Source organism: Thunnus thynnus, chromosome 14 (genome assembly GCF_963924715.1).
Source record: "Thunnus thynnus chromosome 14, fThuThy2.1, whole genome shotgun sequence".
Taxonomy (NCBI): Eukaryota; Metazoa; Chordata; class Actinopteri; order Scombriformes; family Scombridae; genus Thunnus; species Thunnus thynnus.
The window spans coordinates 3,806,593-3,828,370 of NC_089530.1; the positions used below are offsets into that span (position 1 = coordinate 3,806,593).

The 21,778-nt window shown below is 40.2% G+C and overlaps 2 protein-coding genes across 4 annotated transcripts in view; one reads left to right on the forward strand and one right to left on the reverse strand.

The window, feature by feature from the left end:
* Positions 1 to 2,103: 2,103 nt before the first annotated feature.
* On the forward strand, positions 2,104 to 20,589 carry vrk2 (VRK serine/threonine kinase 2). Of its 3 annotated transcripts, none has more exons than XM_067609362.1 (14): positions 2,104 to 2,294; positions 3,145 to 3,279; positions 3,742 to 3,797; positions 5,453 to 5,522; positions 6,253 to 6,340; positions 6,739 to 6,847; positions 7,048 to 7,140; positions 7,436 to 7,568; positions 14,034 to 14,154; positions 14,717 to 14,775; positions 16,527 to 16,705; positions 17,977 to 18,136; positions 18,372 to 18,547; positions 18,836 to 20,589. In XM_067609362.1, exons 2-14 carry the CDS (start codon positions 3,150 to 3,152, stop codon positions 19,133 to 19,135), a joined length of 1,674 nt encoding a protein of 557 aa, XP_067465463.1. In that variant the 5' UTR covers positions 2,104 to 2,294; positions 3,145 to 3,149; the 3' UTR covers positions 19,136 to 20,589. The 3 variants fall into 3 exon arrangements, with proteins under 3 accessions (XP_067465463.1, XP_067465462.1, XP_067465464.1); XM_067609361.1 differs by having other exon boundaries at positions 2,104 to 2,278; XM_067609363.1 differs by lacking the exon at positions 2,104 to 2,294 and adding an exon at positions 2,595 to 2,684.
* fancl (FA complementation group L) overlaps positions 18,662 to 21,778 on the reverse strand; it is a 29,461-nt gene continuing 26,344 nt past the window's right edge. Inside the window, exons 13-14 of the mRNA XM_067609364.1 lie at positions 19,914 to 19,985; positions 18,662 to 19,458 (exon numbers count right to left, since the gene is read on the reverse strand). Coding sequence (XP_067465465.1) covers positions 19,423 to 19,458; positions 19,914 to 19,985 — 108 coding nt within the window. The 3' untranslated portion in view covers positions 18,662 to 19,422. The remainder of the gene's footprint in view (positions 19,459 to 19,913; positions 19,986 to 21,778) is intronic.

A 21,778-nucleotide genomic window follows, 5' to 3' on the forward strand; every position in this document is an offset into this window, starting at 1 on the left:
TCATTGAAAAATCCAGAATCTTACAGTATCTTAGAACATGGAAACATTGCTCATTTCGAAAGTTTGACTGATGGAAACAAGATGTCTCCTACTTCACTGAAAAGTCCACCCTCAGTGTATATGTTTCAAGCTTTCACATCACATAAGTTGCATACTGGAACACAATCGGCTCTAAACTAGTTGTGATGTCACAAGTCATGCTCATAGGTAGGTAAAAATATGTTTCTTCTTGTTCCTATGGATGTTTGAGCCTCACTGTGCAGAATGCTGGATGTGCAGAGTTTGTTTTCACTTTAATCTGCTGAAAGTGGAAAGTTTCAATGAAAATCTGATTTTTAGGGGTGGATCTAAACAGCAGAATTTGTATCACATTAGTTTGGAAGCTAATCCTGGTCCAATATTCAACTTGGACATGTGTATTGTTGCAATCTGCAACCTCACTGCTAGATGCCACTAAATCTTACACACTGGTCCTTTAAGGTAAGCACAGAGAGACATTCTCTCCTTTAGAAGATGATTGTGAAAACAAACTACATCATTCATCTAACTGAGGGAACAAGAAGAAAAACATTTTTTGGAATGGAGGGGGACTCTAATATGTTGCAAGATACTTGAGAATAAAAGGTGAATTATCAGTTATCTTTCTTCACAGGTGCTTGCTTTTAGGACGCTCTAGTGACACCTTCGGAGTGCAGTATGTTCTGATCTTCTGGGCCCTGTGCTAATATTCACATGTTGCACCCTGTGTATTGTGTATAACCATGAGTGGATGACCACCACTATAGCTTGATAAATAGCTCACATGGTGTTTTAAAGTTCTATTTAATCCAGAAGAGTTCTGCCAAATCTCATATACCCTCGTCACACTTGGCACAAAAATGCACATATGTAAATATACTGTATCTCAACAGACATATAGACACATTTGAATTACTAAGGCCACGTTCAAAGCAAAGCCGTAGCCAGGATTACAGAAATACTGCATTCATGAATCCAAGTACTTTTTTAATCATTTGGATTTTTAAAATATTTTATTTATTTATTTATTTTGTGGTGTTAAAAGTAAACAAATTTAAATATGCTGAACCTAAAAACACTGGAATCAGTTAATAAACTCAACAAAGTTTTATTATATTTTATTTTGTAATTGTTGAACACCAACACCCCTCAGGTCACTAAAACCGTAACATTTCCAGAAAAAAATACCAAGGATATGAAACTCAGAGGTGGTCAGTGATAAATGGTGTGTTCACATATACATTAAACTCAAATTAGTCACTAACTTTCATTCAAGCACCGTATTAGAATATGTGTAACATGCACAACCTTGGAAACACAACTGGATGCACATAATTAACATATACTATGCAGTTCTACCAGTTTTAAGTTCTCAATTCCAGGGGAAGCATCAAATAGCTGCTGCCATTCTGAGTAGTTGCAGCACAAATCTTTCACTTTTTCTGTTTAGAGGCAGTCATGGATATACAACAGGTAGGAGCAATTCTTCAAGTGGTCACTATTGAGAAAATTAAAAGTAAAATTTAATCAGAAAACAGCTTTGATGATGTATAACATAGAGACCTGAGAATGGTGTATAATTACCTACTTCTGCCAGTATTGCTTTCATATGCATTATGATGAACTGGTATGTCATGAATTTCCACACCATTACATTAATCCCTGTCTGATGTCCATTCTGTCTGTTCTGTCTGAGCTGCTTTTATCAGCTGCTTCACAGACTGTCTTTAAGTGCATGTTGATGAAGTGTTTGAGCTTAGACTGAGCTCATGATAAAGAGTAGTAAAATGTAGTTAATCTTTTATTAATTCAAATATTATTTGAATATTTAATCTATCTATTAGTCTATTTATTTTTTCAGTCTGTATGATAAAAATGTTTTACTTTTCAGTCAAATTTAGGCCTAAACTGTGTAAGCCTTAGGTTTCACAAAACCAAAGAAACGATACATGAAACCTAACTAAGAGTGCGTCATACTGCATATCCCCGCCTCTACTGCTTCTTTATTGGCTATTGGTTGTTGAAAAACTTTTCCGTGCTTGCCATTGGCTGTGTCCTGTAGCGGGAGGGACAACTTTCAGGAAATGATTTGGTTTTTGTTTCTGTTTAGCACCGGGACTATTGAACAACAGTATATGGTAGTAGGCTAAACATTTGAGGAAAACATTCTCACACAAATAATTAATTAGGACAACTTATTGATATATATTTCTACGCCAAAAGGCCAACTGACGACGTACGGCGTGGATTCCCTTCGGAGGTCGGTGCTTATTTTAGTATGTGTCATTAAATTGCTTCCTACTAGCTGTTACAGTAGATTAGCTGAGTTAGCCGCTAGTTAGACTCTAGATGTTACTGTGCCTGTTGGTCCAAACCATGGATGTATTATATGTCCAAACGCTGTCTATGACTCACAAAAGCTATTTAAATCATTAACTGCCGAGTGTCAGTCAACGTCATTATGTCCAACGTTCGTCGGTTGTTTTAGGTTGACCAGTTCAGGTATCTCGGCTGTCGTCCTTGTCCTACTTGTTCAAAGTTCGTAATTTAAGATCGATGTGACTTTACGATTAATTACAACAGTCTCGTAGCTTGTCCTGTCGCTTCTAAAATACAGTGCTGTCCTTCACACTGGACAGGAAGCTGACGATATTTCCCACAAACAGGTACCAGCTATCTACTCTATGTACTGTAAGATTTCTTGTAAGAAATCTTGTACCAGAGTTTTAAAGATGCCACGTAACACGTCACAGTAGGGTTAAAAAGTCCATTCACTTGAATGAAAAAAGTGATCTCAGTCTTTTGGACCCTACTGTATGTAAATGGGATTTGTGACTGTTGTCCTTACTTTGAACAGTAAGTAACAGTAAATATAACAATACAGGACAGTGTTTAACCAACTAGGCCAGATTTCCTACTGTTTTACATTTTTTGTTTTCATATCAGACAGACAGAGTTGATTAATGGTTTGCTCACATATAAATACATTTTTATCTAATGTATGTTTTGTTACAGATGTGTACCATTTTGTTCAGAAGTTTGGCTGCACTCCTAAATCTTTCCCTAGTATTTAAAAAAATGTTTTTCTAACATTGTCTGACACACGTTTTTTTGTAACTTGCTTAGTTTTCATGGCACCAAAAAGAAAGAACACGTTACCCAAACCACTCCCAGATGGCTTCATACTGACCGACACTGAGAAGAAGAAATGGAGGCTGGGGAAAATCATTGGTCAAGGTGGCTTTGGACTGATCTATCTTGGTAATGAGCCCATTGTGTTTGATGACATGCCTGCTCACACATACACACACATACACACACACACACACACACACACACACACACACACACACACACACACACACACACACTGTACATTCACACTTTGCAAGTATGTGCATGCATGTAGGCAAGTAGACTCTCTGTCAGAGCCAGTTACACACATTGTTTCAGGGAGACACTACTCTGATTGATCTGTTTTTCTCCTGGTTGTGAAAGCTGTTTGAACAGATCAGATTGCTACTAGAAGTTAAACGTTTGACATGTACTGCGTAATAGTTCCCGAACGCTCTGATCTATGAAGACCATTGTTTTCCAATCAGCAAAGATTCCCATCATTTTACAAATACATAGGTGCACAATACACCTTGTAAATTTAAAGAGTTAACATAACGTATCTGCATTTTGTCTCATCTTTTCTTTCTTTGTCCTGTAATCTCTAAGCCTCCCAGGACGTGGACAGACCTGTTGCAGCAAACACTGACTTTGTGATAAAAGTGGTGAGTACATATGTGCTCCACACAGGCAGCCCATCCATCTTCAGGGACACATGATCACTTTTTATGAAATTTTAGTATATATAAAAAAAAATGAGGCCAATGCCGAAGTGCCAAAAACTGCAGTTCCTTGAATGGCCACTTAAGGCTGGCTCCAAAAGCGAGTCAATCCCTATAGACCCCCATGTTAAAATACCCAACTTTACAGCACAAATAAACATGTTTACAGCCTGGTACAAACACAGTTTTGGTCTCTATAGCTAATTTCCACTTCATGAAAACTGCATGGGTGGTGAATTTTCTTATAACTCACCCATTTAAATTTTATTAAGCCATAAAGTTATGCTAATTAGGACGTGGCTGCTTTGAGTGACAGGTCGCTAGCCTCAAGGTGGCTTGTTTCAGCAGCCAGGCTTCATTTGGCCTGCCTCAGCTCCACCTCTTTGCCCATTTTGGATTAGCCGGGAGTTGGGTAGAGTCAGGTACCGCCAAGATGGCGATGGCCGGAGCCGCCCACTTTGAGCTTCAACACCACTCTTCAGAAACCAGTGGTTGACGTCATGCTGGCTATGTCCATATTTTTTAAAGTCAATGGTTTGAACTTAAACAAACATTCTGTGATTCAGTTAAAAGTCAACACTTGAATGACCAATAAGTGAAATGGAACTTTTTATGACATGTACTTCAGGCTCCTCCACATGCATATCCTAAATATACTGTACTTTCCTAAATGCTATCCTGAATTTTCACCAATGCACACTCGCTTGTTTCTTGGTTTTATTGTCCACTTATCGTCATTTATAGCTGTTGCTCGCTGTAATATTTCCTCTTCTCTATACTGGCCATGAAGCAATCCTTTTCTAGTGGCAAAAGTCCACAGTCCTTGTTCCATGCAAAAATGCCATACTAAGTATAGAGCTGAGATTGTTGATTAACTGATTACTAGATTGAAAGAACATTTTTCTGCAACTATTTTGATAATCAATGAATTGTTTCAGTAATTTTTTGTGCAAAATGCCAAACATGCTTTGATTCCAGCTCCTCAAATGTGACAATTTGTTGCTTTTCTTTGTCATATATGTTGGTGAATTGAATGTCTTTAGTGTTTGTGACTGTTTGTCAGACAAATAGACAATTTTAACAATTTTAATTTAAAATTGTGAAAAATGCCAGTGACATTGTATATATATTTATTTTATACATCAATAAAATAATCAGCAGATTAATTCATCATAAAAATAATCATTAGTTACAGCCCTAATAAAGTTCAGCTGAAGCTAATATGAGGCTTATTATCCCTCCGCTGTAGCTCATAAAGGTAACAGAGTCCGGTTCATCACAAAGATGAAATTTTGTACTAAAAATACTGTCACTTTGAACAATACCCACTGATAGACTTGAAGAATCCAAACCTATCTTTAATCTTTAATGTTCTAACATAACTATGAGCTACTGAAAGTAATAAAAAAACTAATTTGTTTATAAAGTTGTTAATGGCCCCTTACTAGAGAACTATTAAATATACAAGTAAGCAGGCCTACATTTGCATGCAAGGTGATTTGTCTCTCATTACATCAGCAATGTTTATTTATAATTAGCCTAGTGCAGTGTTAACCTGTGATAATGAAATAGTTAATACTGTTTGCTTGAATGTGCAGGAGTACCAGGAGAATGGCCCCCTGTTCTCCGAGCTCAAGTTCTACCAGAGGGCAGCCAAACCAGAGAGCAGTGAGTAGCACCACCCGTTCAGCGTCGCGGCAGCTCGCTGGAGCACGAGTGTGTTTGACTGATGAAGTGGCCGCAGACACAGAGGCTTTGCTGCCTGCCGCACAGTAATTAATAATAAGCCAAAGCAAACATGCACCTCAGTGGCAGTTAGCCCCCCTCTCCGCGCTTGTCTGAGCTCTCCAACGCCTTCGTTTGGAGAGGAGCAAGAGAGAGGAAGCCACTCACACGTAATGATGCCCGGGCCTCCGCTGAGCCCCTGACCACCTGCCAGCCTGGTTGAGCGCCAGTCAGGCCAGCCGCCATCAAGCCCCGAGCCAGGCCCACTGCTTTGTCTGGGGCCCATGTGTGTGTTTGCAGTTGTGTGTTTGTACCCTCAATGCCGTAAGATTGATATTTGCATGCATGCGTTATTACACTTACAAGGACAAATCAGAATTGCAAAAAAAAACAACTATGAAAAGTTGCCTACTTTTAAGGGGCTTTTGTTTGGACTTCTCTTGGAAAAGGAGATGTGTTAGACTGTGGGAATCTGAAATCGTAGGAATAAGTAACATCAAACGTTTTTTCTAGTTTCCAAACTTTCCCATCACTCAGTACCGCTAAGTGTTGGAAGGCACCAGAGTTTCTGCTTTCTCAATACAGCCACTGAAGTTTCAAATCCCACATGTGTAGTAATAACAATGTGTGCACAAGCATTCACATAATTATTCCTTCTCTAATCTTGTTCCAGTGCAAAAATGGATGAGAAGCAGGAAACTGGACTTCCTGGGGATCCCGGTGTACTGGGGATCAGGGCTGGCTGAATATAATGACCTCAGGTATTGCTGTTGCAATGACTTGGTGGATAACATGATATGAGATGGTCATACTGTAACTATAAGGTAGAAGATAACTATAGAACAGATCTTACTAATCAAAAGGTTCAAGGCTAGTTTTCAGTGGCCCACTTTCGTGTTTTTTTAACACAAGGGACAATTTATACCTACTAACTTGAACTTTATAAGCCATTTAATGTCACTTTCATCCTTCATTACGTATAAGTCAGTAGTTCCAGCTTTTGACATAATCCTACCCACCAAGGTAGTGGTTTAAAATCTGTTTTTAATGTTGGTTTAACGTCTGTGTGATAAATGTCTTATTCAAACCTTCTACTTTGTTTTAACCAGTCTTTATAGTATTCTATAAGCCATCTAAAGCCTTTTCCTCTCCCACTCAGGTATCGTTTTATGGCCATGGATCGACTGGGCAGTGACCTCCAAAAAGTCTGCGAGCGCAATGGAGGTCGACTTAAGAAGGCCACTGTGCTCCAGCTTGGTCATGGACTGGTGAGATCATGTTAATGAAAAAAGGCTTCTCTGGTCTTTTTATGTCCATTGATTGTTGCCTTCTGAAGAAACTGGGTGAAGCAGGAGCTCCAGCAGTTCTGATAGAAAATACAGAATCAAAGGCCAATTTGACACATAATGATTCCTCTTAATCTTAACAGAACATACCATAATGTGTATCTGTGTGTGTTTGTGGCCAGGTGGATGTTCTCGAGTATATCCATGAGAACGAGTATGTCCATGCAGACATAAAAGCTGCCAACCTCATGCTGGGTTACAGAGACCCTGACCAGGTCAGTCCTCTCCACTAGTTACCCTGGAAGTGCACACCAATCCGTGTGTACAGAACAGTACTGCTCTGAAATCACAACCAAGCACTGGTCAGCTGCTTATTGCTGTATATTGTGGTAACACACCATTGTACTAATGCAATGTCTTCAAATGTTACTCAGCCAATCAGAATGGAGGATCAGAGCCATTTGTTTCATGAGGATTATATATCTCTGAAAAGACGAGATCAATGCAGACATTTATTTTGTTTGACTTTGCAATTAGTAATGCATGTGTGTGTTCTGTTGTGTACTGTAGGTCTACCTTGCAGACTATGGGCTGTCCTACAGATACTGTCCTGATGGAGTCCACAAAGAGTACAAGGAAAACCCCAAGAAAGGCCACGATGGAACCATCGAGTACACCAGCCTTGATGCCCATAAAGGAGTTGGTAAGCTTTCCAGTACAGATAAGGACATGATCATAAGAGAAAACAAGTCCAGATGTATGTATGTATGAATGTTGGCCTTTCTGGTTTATCAATATATCACTACAGTGTCTCCAACAAAGGGTTAGTATTATGGGAGTTAGATTAGATTTTAACAATAATTCACATGCGTTGATCAGCTGCTCAATAAATATCAGACATGAGTTGTATAACATCAAGTGCTGCAAAATGTGCAGAAAGCTTGACAGGCAGTGGAGTGAAGGAATTCTCCCCAGAGTGATTGGAGACTGTTCACCTTGTGCTCAAGGAGTCTGTTTGCTGTTCTGTCTGGTAAAATGCACTGTTGTCAAACAGATAAAAATCTTGAAAAGTATCACCCACAAATCTGTCAGTGGACAGCCTAACTAAATGGCACTGGATGATCTAGATTGCTACCATGGTTACCATGGCATTTGCAGAGGCCTTTCTCTGAGGTGAGTGGACCTGCTGGGTCAGGTCATGCTTTCCTCCAGTCATGACGTTTTATAAGGGTAATATGGGTAATACTGTTGTTAGTAGACATTCTCTCCATCGGCAATGTCAAGAACTTGTAAGGACTTCGCTGTATAAAGTGGCTTCTTTTAAATCTTATACAACAGCCCTGTGCAAATTGAATCCTTGACCATTTTCCACATGTCAAGGCACTCAAGGAAGTCTTTGCTTATGTATTGTTCAGCTAAGGTTCAGATTATAGTTATTATTGACTTAAACATGAAGTTAACATATAAGAAATGACAAGGAACTGAAATAACTGCAACAAGACTCTTTCAGGTACTTACCAGAGGGGAAATTATTGTCAGCTTAAGATAACAGTTAGTTACATCCCACATAAATGAAGGCTTCATGATAGTGTCACTCTGTTAGAAGCCACAAACAGCAAAGTTGTTTTCTTTCAGAATGTGTACAAAATTGCCTACTTATGTGAAATCCTACTAGCCATACTAGGCAGCAGAAAAACAATTCAGTGGGTCTTGACAAAACAATCTCCCCTCAAGGTCTGTTTAGTTGCTGCTCTGGAGCATTTGAACATATAACACAATCGTCATCGGGGAGTTTGCTAGTTGTCATGTAATTGTAGGTGTTCAAATTGTCATACTTTTAACTTCAGGTACATATTGGCTTCAAAGCTGAGCTTCAAAAGTTCACTTCACTCTTGACTTTTGCAACAGTAGTTATGTTAACAGGTCTTTCAATCAATGGTTTCAAACACGAGCAGCTCATTTCTAAACATCCAAACCAAACCAACCAATCAACACAAACCAGGAGGTGCTTGATTGACAGCGGGTTTGATTTTGAAGTGCTGCGTTTAGTGATTTTTTTTTTTTCTTGTAGTCAGTGGGGTTAGTGTGTGAAGACCAAGGTGTTACCTTAACAGATTGTTGTCTTAAAGAGCCCACAGTTGCCACTATTTTGGTATTTTACAGTATTCATATAAACTCTACTATAAGCTCCGTCCTTTGAGTTTGCAGTCATTGTTCGTCAATACATGTAAAACAGTTTCTCCTCCGTCACCTGCCGCCTTCCTCGGCTGATATTGGGAACACATTAACTGGCAAATTGCCTACATGCTCCCTCTCTTCATTGACCATTGATTCTCCATCCACGGCCCCTGCTGAATTCCCCCGGCACCGTCTCTGTTTAACAATTCCCTAATTAGCTGAAGTCATAACCTGCATCGTGTATTCATCCCCCATTAATTAAGGGCTTTGATGTTTGGTTAGAGCGAGACCCAAGCCACAGATAACCTCTCTGAGCTCTACGCCGGCCAACTCCACTACCCACCAGTTCGATATTGTGAGTTAGCACGGCTCAGACTGCCTAATCGCCACAACAGTGTTTCTATCAACGTGATCAATACATAAAAGAGGGACCAAAAAACGTCCTGTCAGCAATAACTATCAAATGGAAATCATGTCAATTTTTTTAATATCATTTTGAAAGAAGGAGGGAGGGAAAGAACAGGAGAAAGGTGAGCTGTAAAGGTGTTGGTATATGCTATTCTACATGAACAACACAGTACATTTGAAATTCTCTCATTGGAGCTACAAGATGACTGGAAGCCTGGCAGAGGTAATGATTGTATTTTTGTTTTTCAAACACTGATCTATCTATCAACATTGTAGACAGCCCTCTCCTTCATATTCTTAATTTATCTATCTGCTTTCCGGCTGTTGTCATCTTTAATACCTAATTAAAATAGACAAGTGGTAAAGTAGGAGATTATGACCAAGGACTAGACCCTTAACTGTCCTTCCCTGACCCGATGGAACCAACCCCTTGCAAAGATGTTGACAGGTTGCCATGGTGAGGTTTGGTGAACGCAGCTCGCAAGTGGCAGGCCTTTGAACCAGGAGCTAAACGGTGTAATTACCACTATTCGGTGGGCGTCCAGCGGACAGAAGACCGTCTCCAAACAACAAGACTGTGAAGCAGAAGGGTTAAGAGTGTGACACTGCAGCACGCTTTAGGGAATCTGAATAACAATAGGAGATAATTAACAACACCATCACGCCTCACCTCCCTGTCTAAAGCATGTAGAGAATGTGTGTGTGTGTGTTTATAAATGTGGGTGTTTTGTATTTATGTATTGTGTATGTGCGGGTACATTTTCCAAGCATGTCCTAGCTCCCCTCGAGAGTGTTTAAGTGTGTGTGTGTGTGTGTGTATGCGTGCACACGCGAATATCTCTCTGCATTGTCCTGTGTCATTCCTTAAACATTATATATAAGATACATTAAATACAGAAGAGCAGACACACAAAACACTATTATGAGCTGTGATAACGTGCCCAGAGCAAGCACAGAGGGCAGCAGCGCTTAATGTAGTTGTTGATCTTTTTAATTGTTAATCTATTATGGTGCTCTGGGAGTTGAAACACTTTTTCCAGTGTCAGTAGCACATGTATTTTTCATCTTTATTCTCCTTCAGTTGCCTCTCAGTGGCAATGAAGTGCTGTATAATTATTTACAACAATAGGAAGCCACACTGTAATGCTGACTTACATACTTTACACCCACAAGGGCAAACAGACCTAACTCTTATATCAGAGTTTTTGAGATGAAGTGTGACAGACAATGACAGTTGGATATTTTGTGTTAAAGATGACACTTTATGTTGTTTTCATGGCAGGTTTGTGCATACCTGTTTGGTTAAAAAAGTGACAATGAAAGTGATCAGTCAACACTAGTTTTACTGGTGAAATTTCTATGCTTTGCTCCCTCTGAACAGGGATCCAATAGTTCAGTCAAGTTAATTTTTTTTCTGTTATTTTCTAATGCAGGGATCAGACTACACGATATTTTTGTTTTTGAAATGATCACTGGTCAGATCAGATGATCAGATTAGGCAATAATATCTTCATGTATTGGCCAAAAGACATGGCAGACTACACATAGCTCGCCATCTTTTCAACTCACGTGACACACAAAGCTGATTGGTACAGTGGCAGAGACCGACTTCACTGTTCCACCTGACAGTACCAATGACAAAAAATTTTGTGTGTGATCACAGTTTTATGAAAAAGTGAACCTGGAACTATTCTTCGTCACGGGGCGTTGTGTGAGTGAGCAGCATACATGTGTGCAGAAGGTGACGTAGCACCCACTGGTGTGATGAATTTGGTGTGATGTTCCTGACCAGAAGATGGTTACAGGTTCACTTGACTGAAATAAAAGATGATTTCTCTTTTGGTTTGCAGTGTTTACTGCTATGCACAGAAGAGCGCTCTGTGCTCTCATGGGTCAACGTTACGGGAAACGTAGAAGTTGTCAACCTCAGTTGTCTTCTACTATGATACAATACATGTAAAACCTGCAATCATTGTGCCTAACTTTCATTTGCACTCCAGAAAAAAGAAGTTAGGCACCTCATGAAGAGCAACAGAGGAGACAGTCTGTCTGTCTGAAGTAGACAAAATCATTTAGTTATTTGCCATAAAGTTTGGTGTTGTTCAAGGTTTTTAATCCTTTGTGTCCATGAAAACATACCTAAATATTTCAACTTCTGACTTTGGATCAAAATGAATGTAATTTCAACTAATCAACTAAACCAGTACTTCTTGTCTTTTCTGTGCCTGTTGCTCAGTAAGGTAAAAAATGTCAATGTCAGGTCTTTTATCAGTATTTTCTTAAGAGCCAGCACACAAGTTTATGATGCAGTTCACATTAGCTCCCTGTTAAGAGAGAGCTGTGGCATGACACTGACTTTTTTTTTTATACCTTTTTAAAAGCATTGGGGAGATAATTAAATTGTATATAAATGGCACATTTCAAACGCATTTAATCTCTTTTTAAGCAATTAAAAATTTCTCACAAAATCTCCTTACACACCCCACATATTCATACTCTCGAAATTGTAAGGACATCAGCTAACATCACTCTTCTCAAGGCCCTTCCTATACAGTCACTGTCAACATCTTTAACTACCTCTCCTACTCTGATCATCCTCATCGATCGTTTAGCCTCCCTGCTGGGTCCAAGCAGTTTAGTGTTCCAGCTAACCCTACACTATTTTATTCAGGCACAACACTCAACATCTGTTTCCTCGTAGCGATTTCCTTTCATCATCTGAACTCTACTCATCAAAAAGTCCCTCCGTCTTGACGTTGCGCACCCACGTCGAAGACCCAACCCAGCTACGATGACCTAATTCAAATTTTCAAATACAATTCCATCAACTACAAATTTTGTTCTCATGTAATCAGATTACTGCCCTCCCATTCCGTGTAATCTTGTCCTGTGCGGCAGTGACCACGCTTCCTCTTCAGACCAGACTGTTGCTAGGGGTGGATCAATGCTGGCCATGGCTCAGGGAGGAGATTTCTCCCCTCTGATGGAGCCAGTCGATAGGTAATTTCTCCAGAGACGTGTGGCGGCCGTTACACTATTGAGCTGCTAAAACTCCCCGGGCTCGACCCCTCTGGATGGACTTGGTCTACAAGTATTGATAGACCTCACACATTAATGTAGACCCATGCAAACACACATATATTTATACACACACACACAATAAGATGCAAACACACTCTTGACTTGTCCTTCAATTTGTGAGAAATCACACTGGTATCTTGCATGTGATTTGTCTTCAATTTTTATAAAATATCTTCACACTAAATTCTGTCCATGGAGTGCTGAAGTGTTTTGGTTATGAATTCTGGAAACCATTTGTACCCTCAGAAGACAGAGACAGTTACAGTACAGATACAAAGCTAATTACAGTGCTCTTAATTATCAAAAACCGTGAAGGATTTGTAAAACACATTTTGAGCACTTTAGTTCTTCTGAGTGCTGCTTAAAGCTTTGTCCTCACCTGATCCTTTGAACAGCAGAGATATCACTCATTATGGAGGACACTGCATTTGCTTTCCTTTATAAATACATGGCAAAGACACTTTCCCACTTGTCTTAAGACACGCTAGTGCAGTGGCTCTAGAGATAGCATTGGTAGTTTGTTGGTCTATTGGGCGATTGGCCCAATACTTGTGGACTGAAATATTTCTGTAACTATTGAATAGTGCCATGTAGTTTTAGTACAGATTTCTCTGTCTTCCAAGTTCAGACATGAAAATGGCTGCAGGCTCTGGTTGGTTGGTAGAGCAGACTGTCAGTGTTTATCACGCTCATACACAGGTATGAAAGGGGTCAACAGTACACCACTGTTGACTTCTGTAACATGTGGTAGTAATTAGGCCTCAGACATTTATGTTTTACTACCTGTCTACAGGGGAAATAAAAGATACCACTGGTATCTGGTTTCATGAAATAGACCACTGTAAGAGGAAACAACCAAATAACTCTGTCTGCTCTCTTTGTGAGGGGGTCCAGACCCACCTGGGAACAAAAACTGCACCTCCACAATCATCTTCAGAATATCCTACAGTGTGTACTCTTCACTGTCGTTGTGTCTTGGCTGAGTTCAGACAAACGGCCTCTAAATCAAAAGCAGGGGTTGTGCTTTTACAAGTTTTCATCTTCATCAGGCTCCATCTCGCTCACAGTCTGAAGTGACTCAGTATCTGTGCTGCAAGGTTTTTTGATTTATTCCTCTTCATGAATCACACACCTACTTTAACTTGACAAAACTACCGGCGGTATTTGTGTCCAACCTTGAGTCTTCTGGGGAAAGTTCTGCTGTTTTAAAAGTAGTATATAGTGACTGTTTGTTATCAGTCTGAGACTGCTATTTAATTTTGTACTGCTGATTTATTATTTTTTTTTAACTTTGTGACATGGTTTTTTTCCCCAGGGAAGGACAAAATGCAGAGTGTTTAGACCAGCAAATGTGAAAGTGGTATGATGTGAGTCAGGGATGACAAGCAGCATGTAAATAAATGTTAATTAATATTTTTAATGATTTTGTAGAAGCGAAGAAACGTATGTGTTTACCCCTATAATTTTAAAAATCATCTCATCTTTCTCTGTCTTAACGTAGCTCCATCGAGACGTGGTGACCTCCAGATTTTGGGTTTCTGTCTTCTCCACTGGTTATGTGGGTCTCTTCCTTGGGACAATGTCCTCAAGAACCCAACTCAAGTCCAGGAGGCCAAGGCCAGGTAGGAAGTGCCGGTTTCCACTGCAGGAACTTGCCATAACGTAACATATAGTCATCGTCATAGGTCCTGCTTTTGCTTCCACTGTTCTCCTTCTGCTGTGAGGAACTAAACTTCAGCACTGTTTAGGGGATACCATCCAAATGTCAGGTATTTTAGGGAAGGTACTGGCAGGGCTGTCAATTGTGATTGGTCAAGCTGCATTGATTGCAGGATGTGACTACTGTTTAGGTTACCAGCGTGACAGCTAGACATTAATAAAGTAATAAAGTATCATTTTCCTTCTTTGAGTTGTGAGATAGCACAACCACTAGATCACTATATTTTATTTTCTCTTAGAAATACTTTAAAAAATGATCATAAATGATTGGCCTGCATCCTGTCTGTTGCTCCACCAGTTTCAGAATCCTTGAGGCCCATCAAATGTCTCAGATTCATTTCCTTCCTCATTAACTTATTGTTGCTATGGTCTTTTGCCCACCCACTATCTGCTCCTAAATAATGGTTGCTCTCATACTGTTTCTGTCCTCACTCCTTCGCTGTTTTATCTCGTCTTCCTCCTTAGACTGATGGATAATCTGCCAGGCTCAGTCCAGCAGCTGTCAGTGAGGGGAGCCAGCACAGGTAAGACACTGCTGCAGGGCATCTTCAGGTTTCAAGACATCATTTACACTTCTTAGGTTAAACTGAGAATTTGGAAATAAGGCAATGAGCCTGTAGAGGAAAGAGAAAATAATCTGTCTCTAATCATCTGCTCTTTTAATGGAGATCAGCGTAAAGGCCAAAGACAGGACTAATGGACTAAGACGAGATATTTTAAAATAGATTTCCAGTTACGAAAAAAACAATGAAATGATAAAATGTTCCAGAAATTCAACTTTCTGGAACATTTTATCATTTCATTGTTTTGTTTTTTTTCTATTTCTCATGTTTTTCTTTTGCTAATTTGTGTGATGTATCCAGCTGGCAGCTGAAATTAAAACAATTCAAATCATACAGGCTGATTACCCCAAAGTGTAGAGAGCTTTTGAACACAAACTGAGTCACACGCTGTTTGTAGAAGGTTATACTGTGCCCTAAATGTCTTCTGCTGCTGTAATGAATCAAACTCAACTGTCAACTGAGTTTTGACAGTTGGGCTACATTTTTTTGTGATTTAGGGGCACTGTAACAAAATCAGGAAACGTTTATTCAACATATCACATTTCACTGAGTTGCAATGACCGGCTCCACGGTCATTCATAAAACTGATACCCCATTTATATCACACAAGTTGTGAAAGACAGCAAACTTTGATTGGTCAGCACCCAGTTTGTAGTCTGTCACCTCACTCGTGAGAATTTATGACACTGTGATCACCTGATATAATATATCCATGAGTTTTAAGGCTTATTAGATGCCAAAACATTGCATGAGGAAGGATTTTACAACTCTGTAAAGTTATCAACAGTCTCCTCCATCCTAAACATTACAATCCTGCACTCACATTGTCCACTGACGTTACATTACGTTGAGCCAGGTTCAACTTTGCTGCTTCTGTCTATTTTCGCCGTAGCCCCGTGTCGGTCCCCCTGCTGTGTCAGTGCAGTAGTTAAACACTGAGGCTAAACAACGCTCCAGACTACATGAAGATCAAATCCTCACTCTGCTCCACCCAGAGTAAAAGCCTCCATCTCTCCCTCAGTTACCTGCAGCTCCAGAATAACTTTGTACCAATTAAACAGCTGTCCCATTGACATGCCTTTCAAAGTTTGTCGTGTTTTATCTCTCCTCTTTATAAGGAGAGGTCACACCTGTGTGAGGGCTTTAGTGTGTGATGTATGGTTGGGACCGGGTGCTCCTCTGCTGACAAAGCCCAGCTGCCCGCCACAGATAAGAGCCAGGGTATGCATCAACTAACTGTGTGTGTGTGTGTGTGTGTGTGTGTGAGAGAGAGATACAAGTTCTCCTGCAGTATGTGTCATACACATCGTCTGGCCAGCGTGTGATGCATGGAGGCTGGCTGTGTATGACACTTACACACATACACACAATGCATATCCATAGCTGTGCGCATGTCTAATCTTCTTTCTGTGGGGGGGGATCCATCGCCAGGCAGTGCATTATCTGGACTGTGAGACCTTCAGTTGCACCCTGCCTTTGCTGCTGCATGACTCATGTCTCACAGAAGTGATTTCATACTGAGGATGCACCAGAACTGAAGCTTGAAGCCAGTCTAAAATAGGATGTCACAGTTAGTAAACTATACTGACAACAGAGCACACACTCTTACCAACAGCTTGATTGATCAGGCTCGATCCCGTGTTTTCTTCCAGATACTTGAGATTCAACATTTGGACTTCTTTGTTTGACATTCACTGTGTTCCTGTCCTCAGATGAAGTGGCTGCGTTCCTCCTCTATGTAAATTCTCTTGGCCACCAACAGCAGCCAGACTACCAGCATTTGAAGTACCTGTTGGCCAGCGGAGGAAAGGGAAAACTCGACTTCTCCACGCCTCAAGGATCTGCAGGAGAGTCGACTACCAAGGTGCCAGATCCTCCCGCCAAAGGCAAGGTGAGAACATGACAAGATTGTATCGGTGACTCTCACTATTTGAGCTAAATTAATATTTGATTCATTCCAAACACAAGGTTGTTGCCAATGACAGAAACATGAAAGACGTCACTTCTTCTTGTGTGCCTTAGAATATGTGAAATCAACTTTTCAACTTAGTTTGGCGGTTAATGAAGCACACAGTGCTTAGATAGAGCAACACTGTAACTTCTCATATAAAACCAGGTATGTGAATAACGGTCAGCTCTCAAATAACTCACAGTCACCACATCAGCGTCATGTTAGACTCGCCGTACTCCTGATCGATGTCAAGCTACCGTCAACACTGTCCCCTATTCTAGAGGAAGTGTTGGGTTTGCATTAATGGGGAGAAATTAGAAGTAAAGGCCTGATTCTATTACAAGTCTGTTCTAAATAAAGAGCTGGATCTCTCTGCCGCCAAGGTCACGTCTGACCCCTGGCAGCTGAGAATTTATGGTAAGTTTGAGTGAAATGATGTGACCTGACAATATGTAGTGTCAGACAGTAGCAGATACAACAAGTATTACTTCTGTATCCTGTAATCATGAATACACTGAGTTTTATATGAAATATGTTAGGAGTCTGTGTGACCAGCACTGAATGCAGTTTCCTGTGTTGAGTCTCTTAACCCGAGTGTAGAAACGTGACAGTCCCTGCTCCCCCCCCACTCTTTCTCCCTCCTCCTCCTAGGTGAGCATGTCAGCCAGAGGTGGGCAGGTCCACAGCTGGAGGAGGACTGTCATTCTCCTCAAATTCCCCTGAATCACTTCTTGACCCCTCGGGCCCAGCGAGCGCCCTCTCAATGGCCCAATTTGAAGAAGTTGATGACACACACTTTACACAGCACAGGGTGTCTCCAATTATGCTCCTGATTTGCTCTCCTCTCCTTGTGTCATTTAATTTCCATGCTAAAGTGCTGGCCAGTTTGACCCCTAGTTAAACAGAAGTGGCCATTTACCGGCGGTTTAGTGAGGAGAGTAAATGTCAGCAGAGATAAAGGCCATTCAACGGGCATGTTCACCCAATCATTTGCCACCAGTGTTGTCTCAATATATTATGATTTTATGGATGATAAAAGTTTAATTTAATAGAAACTGGTGACACATGAAACTAAAGTTGCTATATGAACATTCCCGCTTATTCTTGGAAGATCTTTTATGCTAAAGTTTAAAAAAGACAAAGCAGCTGTAGATGTTTGTCTCTATAAACTGACCCCTGCAACAAATCACCCACCAATTATCTGTCAACAGAAAGCAGGACGAGCCAGAGGGCCCTCCAAAGCCAAGGCTGCAGCCACAGAGGTGGATGACGGTGATGATGATGGTGGTGATGATGAAGAGGAGACGAAGCCTAAACCTGTGGCATCTCGCTACATAAGAGGACCACCCGTCGCTAAACCTCAGGCACAACAGGGAAGCCCTGAAACAATGCAGTGTTTAGTGTTCTATGAGCTGCTTTCATCACTTTTCACTGACGACATACTAGAACGCACTGCTAAACACTAAATAACATTCAGTCTTTTCATTTGTAATGTTTTGAAAGTAGCTGCATTCTTCTTCTGCAAGAGATGATTATATAGTCTAATGAAACCCATCTGACTAGAAAACATGTTGTTAATCTGAATTTTCTTTGCTGTTTTACTTATAGAAGGAAGAGGGAATCAGAAGATCACTGAGGCCGAAGTCTGTGCAGACGTATGAAGAAGATGATAGCTGGGATGAGGATGAGGACGAGGATGAAGAGGAGGAGACCAGACCCAAACCCATTGCTGAATGCTATCTCAGAGGCCCTCCAATAGGACCCAGAGCTCAGCCTAAACAGGTGTGAGGCCGAGACACCTGATATATGACGGTTATTAACTTGCTGTGTAAAACTACATTCATATTTTCTTTAGTTTAGTTTGAACCAGTTATAGATGTTTGTTACACAAAAGGCTCCAAAACAAGTATTTTATTGTCACTAAGCTGCTGTAAAAAAATGTTACAAAACCTTCAGACTTGTGAATCAAGTTCACAAGAACGTTACAAAGAACTACAGAAGTTTCATTGAAATGATTCACAAACACATACAGTTCTAAAACAGCAAACACATGAATTACCTCTTTAACAGAAAACAAATTCCAAAAGGACCTCCAGGATTATAGACGACCTCATCGTGTCCTCAGTGAGACAGGAAGTCAAACAGCTTCATCCGCAAAGGCGAAAGTCCGCAAACTGTCAACTGACACGCATGGACTGCTGGGAAAGATGGGATGAAAGGCGGGTCATACACGGAGCACACTACAGCGAAGTGCCTGTTCTCACAGGACCAGGACGGGAGGCTGCTCCCACACAGAGGAGTGGACTGGTGTACTGGTTTGTTTTTGTGGGGGCCTTCCTGTTCTTTGCTGCTGTGCTTTCCTTGATATAAGCAGCGTGTGGCTGAATCCGAACGTCCACCCTGCGACCTGCAGACTTCAGTTGTATGTACCGTGACGTGTTCACCGTCATCACGTCAAGTCTGCTAGTACGGCAAGTCCGGGCGTTTGGATTCAGCGTGTGTGTGTTTGCATGCGTGTGGGCAGGTAACGGATCCGTGTCTTGCTCAAGGACAGGGCACGTGGCTCTCGTCTTCTCCGGTTGTAGTTCTTTCTTTCTTTCTTTCTAAGCCGTTTCCCCAAAGTTGAGATGGAGCTGACAGGCTCATAAAGCCACTTCTCAGGACTTCTGGGTCGCCATTCTCACAGTAATGGGCTGAAATATAGAAGAATCCTCAGTTTGTGAGATGTTCTTTATAGTTATATGCAGTGTGAAGGGTCACTTTATAAAAAAAAGAATGAAGTGGGCTCTCATTTCTGACTGGGCTGTAGCTGTACTCACATGAAGGACTACCAAATACACTTCAAATCATATGCACACATAAAACTCAAATGTTTTATTTTCAAATCAATGCCATGCCGCATTCTCAGACATTCAGTATCACATACTTTTCTCGCTCCTTTATGACAGAAGGAGAAGCTTCAGTAAAAGTGACTGAATGTAGCACATTGTTGTGAAACGCACTCGGCAGCCTTTCAGAACAGAGAAGGCTACGTGATGTATAGAGCCATGCTAATTAAGTGTGTTGAATATCTATTGACTCTTCAGTAAAGGCCTTTATGGAGCTGTGTGAAGGCAGCTGTCAGTCAGACGGTGAGGTGTGGGCGTACCTTGCTGCAGTAAGGACACTCTCCAAAAACAATGTTGAAGCTCTGCCTGCTGGAGGGCAGCGCTCGCAGCCACTGAAGGGAGAAAAAGGACAGAGACAAGAAAGACTACTCCATCAAATCATTACCTTGAGTTCGGCACATTGATGTAAAGTGATAATAAGGCTTGTTTCAATGTACTCTCATTACTGCACACTTTTAATACTTTGAGACGTTTTAAGGGCTTTTATGTGGACCTTGTGAATGTCCTGCCACTTCTAGGCTTTAAGAAGAGAGTCATCCTGCTCAGGCAGATGTGTGGAAGACTGAGTTCATCTGCTGTGTTTGTTTTTCCCACAAACCCAACAACTAATCTGCTCTACTGCTATATTCTAAACTTTTATTTTACCCCGCTGACTTCAACGTAACACAAGTTTGTCTATTAGAACACTAGCATTCACTTGTTTACATTTCTGACAGTTATGTACACAGACTGTACAGAATAAAGTCAATTAGGAAATGAATTGACTGTGATTGGCTGCCTGCTGGCCAACATGCACATCTGTTTCAGTAGCATGTTGAAGTTACATTCAAATCAGTATTTAAGTGTTGATTTTGACTTAAAACAATCTGTGTTGCTTTTCTTAAGATGTTTTTTTGATGACTGTTATATTAAATAAATATTTTGCACAAATCAATTCAGGTTGTGTCGAGTCATTTATGTTTTTGGTCCAAAGATCTTTATGCAAACTGCTCTGGACTGTTGTTCTGTAAGTTCTGATGGTTTCAAACTAGAGATTTAATAAATTGTAACATAACTGACATTATTTGTTCATTTAGTCTAACGTTGGTACATTTTGTAGTTGGAGGTATATTGAGTTATTTCTGTGACATTAAAAATCTTCACAGTTTACATCAACCATATTCCAATGACTATAAAATCTAAACAATTTATATATTAGCAAACTAGTTTAACCTGTTAGATCATGTTTGTGAGCTCATGAACAGCTGATACAACCTCCAGCATGAAAGTAATAAAGGTGTGTAATAATAATAATAATGATAATAATAAAAGGTTGATTACACAAATTATGTTGACATTTAGATGAGAGATGAGTGCTTTTGTCAGGGTGGAAAAACATTTAGATCATCAGACAGTAAAGAACAAGCCTCCACTGAAAAAATCAAGGATTTTAAAACTACTGATTATTCATTATTATTCATGTGAATTGTGATCAAAACATCACATTTCAGGTTATGCATCTCACACTAACTAGTGTATTGATCAATTATGTTTTATAGATTCAGAATTAAATTGCATCACATCGATCATTTTAGAGATGGACAACAGCTGCTGAACATTCAGATCTAAGTGAAAGGACATTGTTGACTGGAGCTGGAGAGATTTGTCAATTATTCAAGATAATATTAAAGGCAACTATTTGTTGAAGTAATATCTGAAGTCACTTTTTAAGCAACTTGTCAAAACTTCACTAGTTCCAGCATCTGATGTGAATAATTGCTTGTTTTTAGGGATGCAACTAACTAATTATTTTTATCATCCAATAATCTGTCATATAAGACACAGCAGCACATCTTCACATTCAAGAAGCTGAAATCAGTGAATTTCTGCATTTTTGCTTGAAAAATGACCAAAAAAATGATTCTACTATCAGAATCAACTGATCAATTAATGGACTAATTGTTGCAGCTCTACTTGTTTTCTTGTATTCTATGATATTAAACTGAATCTCTTTGGTTTTGGACTCTCACACAAAAGCTGCTTTTTAAAGATGTCATCTTGTATTCTGTGAAATGTACATTTCTGACTATTTTCTGACATTTTGTAGATCAAACAATGAATCAGTGATGATGATGAAAATAATGGT

Coding starts and splice junctions, on each gene's coding strand:
- vrk2 (XM_067609362.1), top strand. CDS start 3,150: ATGGCACCAAAAAGAAAGAACACGTTACCCAAACCACTCCCAGATGGC. Junction 6,848..7,047: donor TCCAGCTTGGTCATGGACTG/GTGAGATCATGT, acceptor GTTTGTGGCCAG/GTGGATGTTCTCGAGTATAT. Junction 7,569..14,033: donor TGATGCCCATAAAGGAGTTG/GTAAGCTTTCCA, acceptor GTCTTAACGTAG/CTCCATCGAGACGTGGTGAC.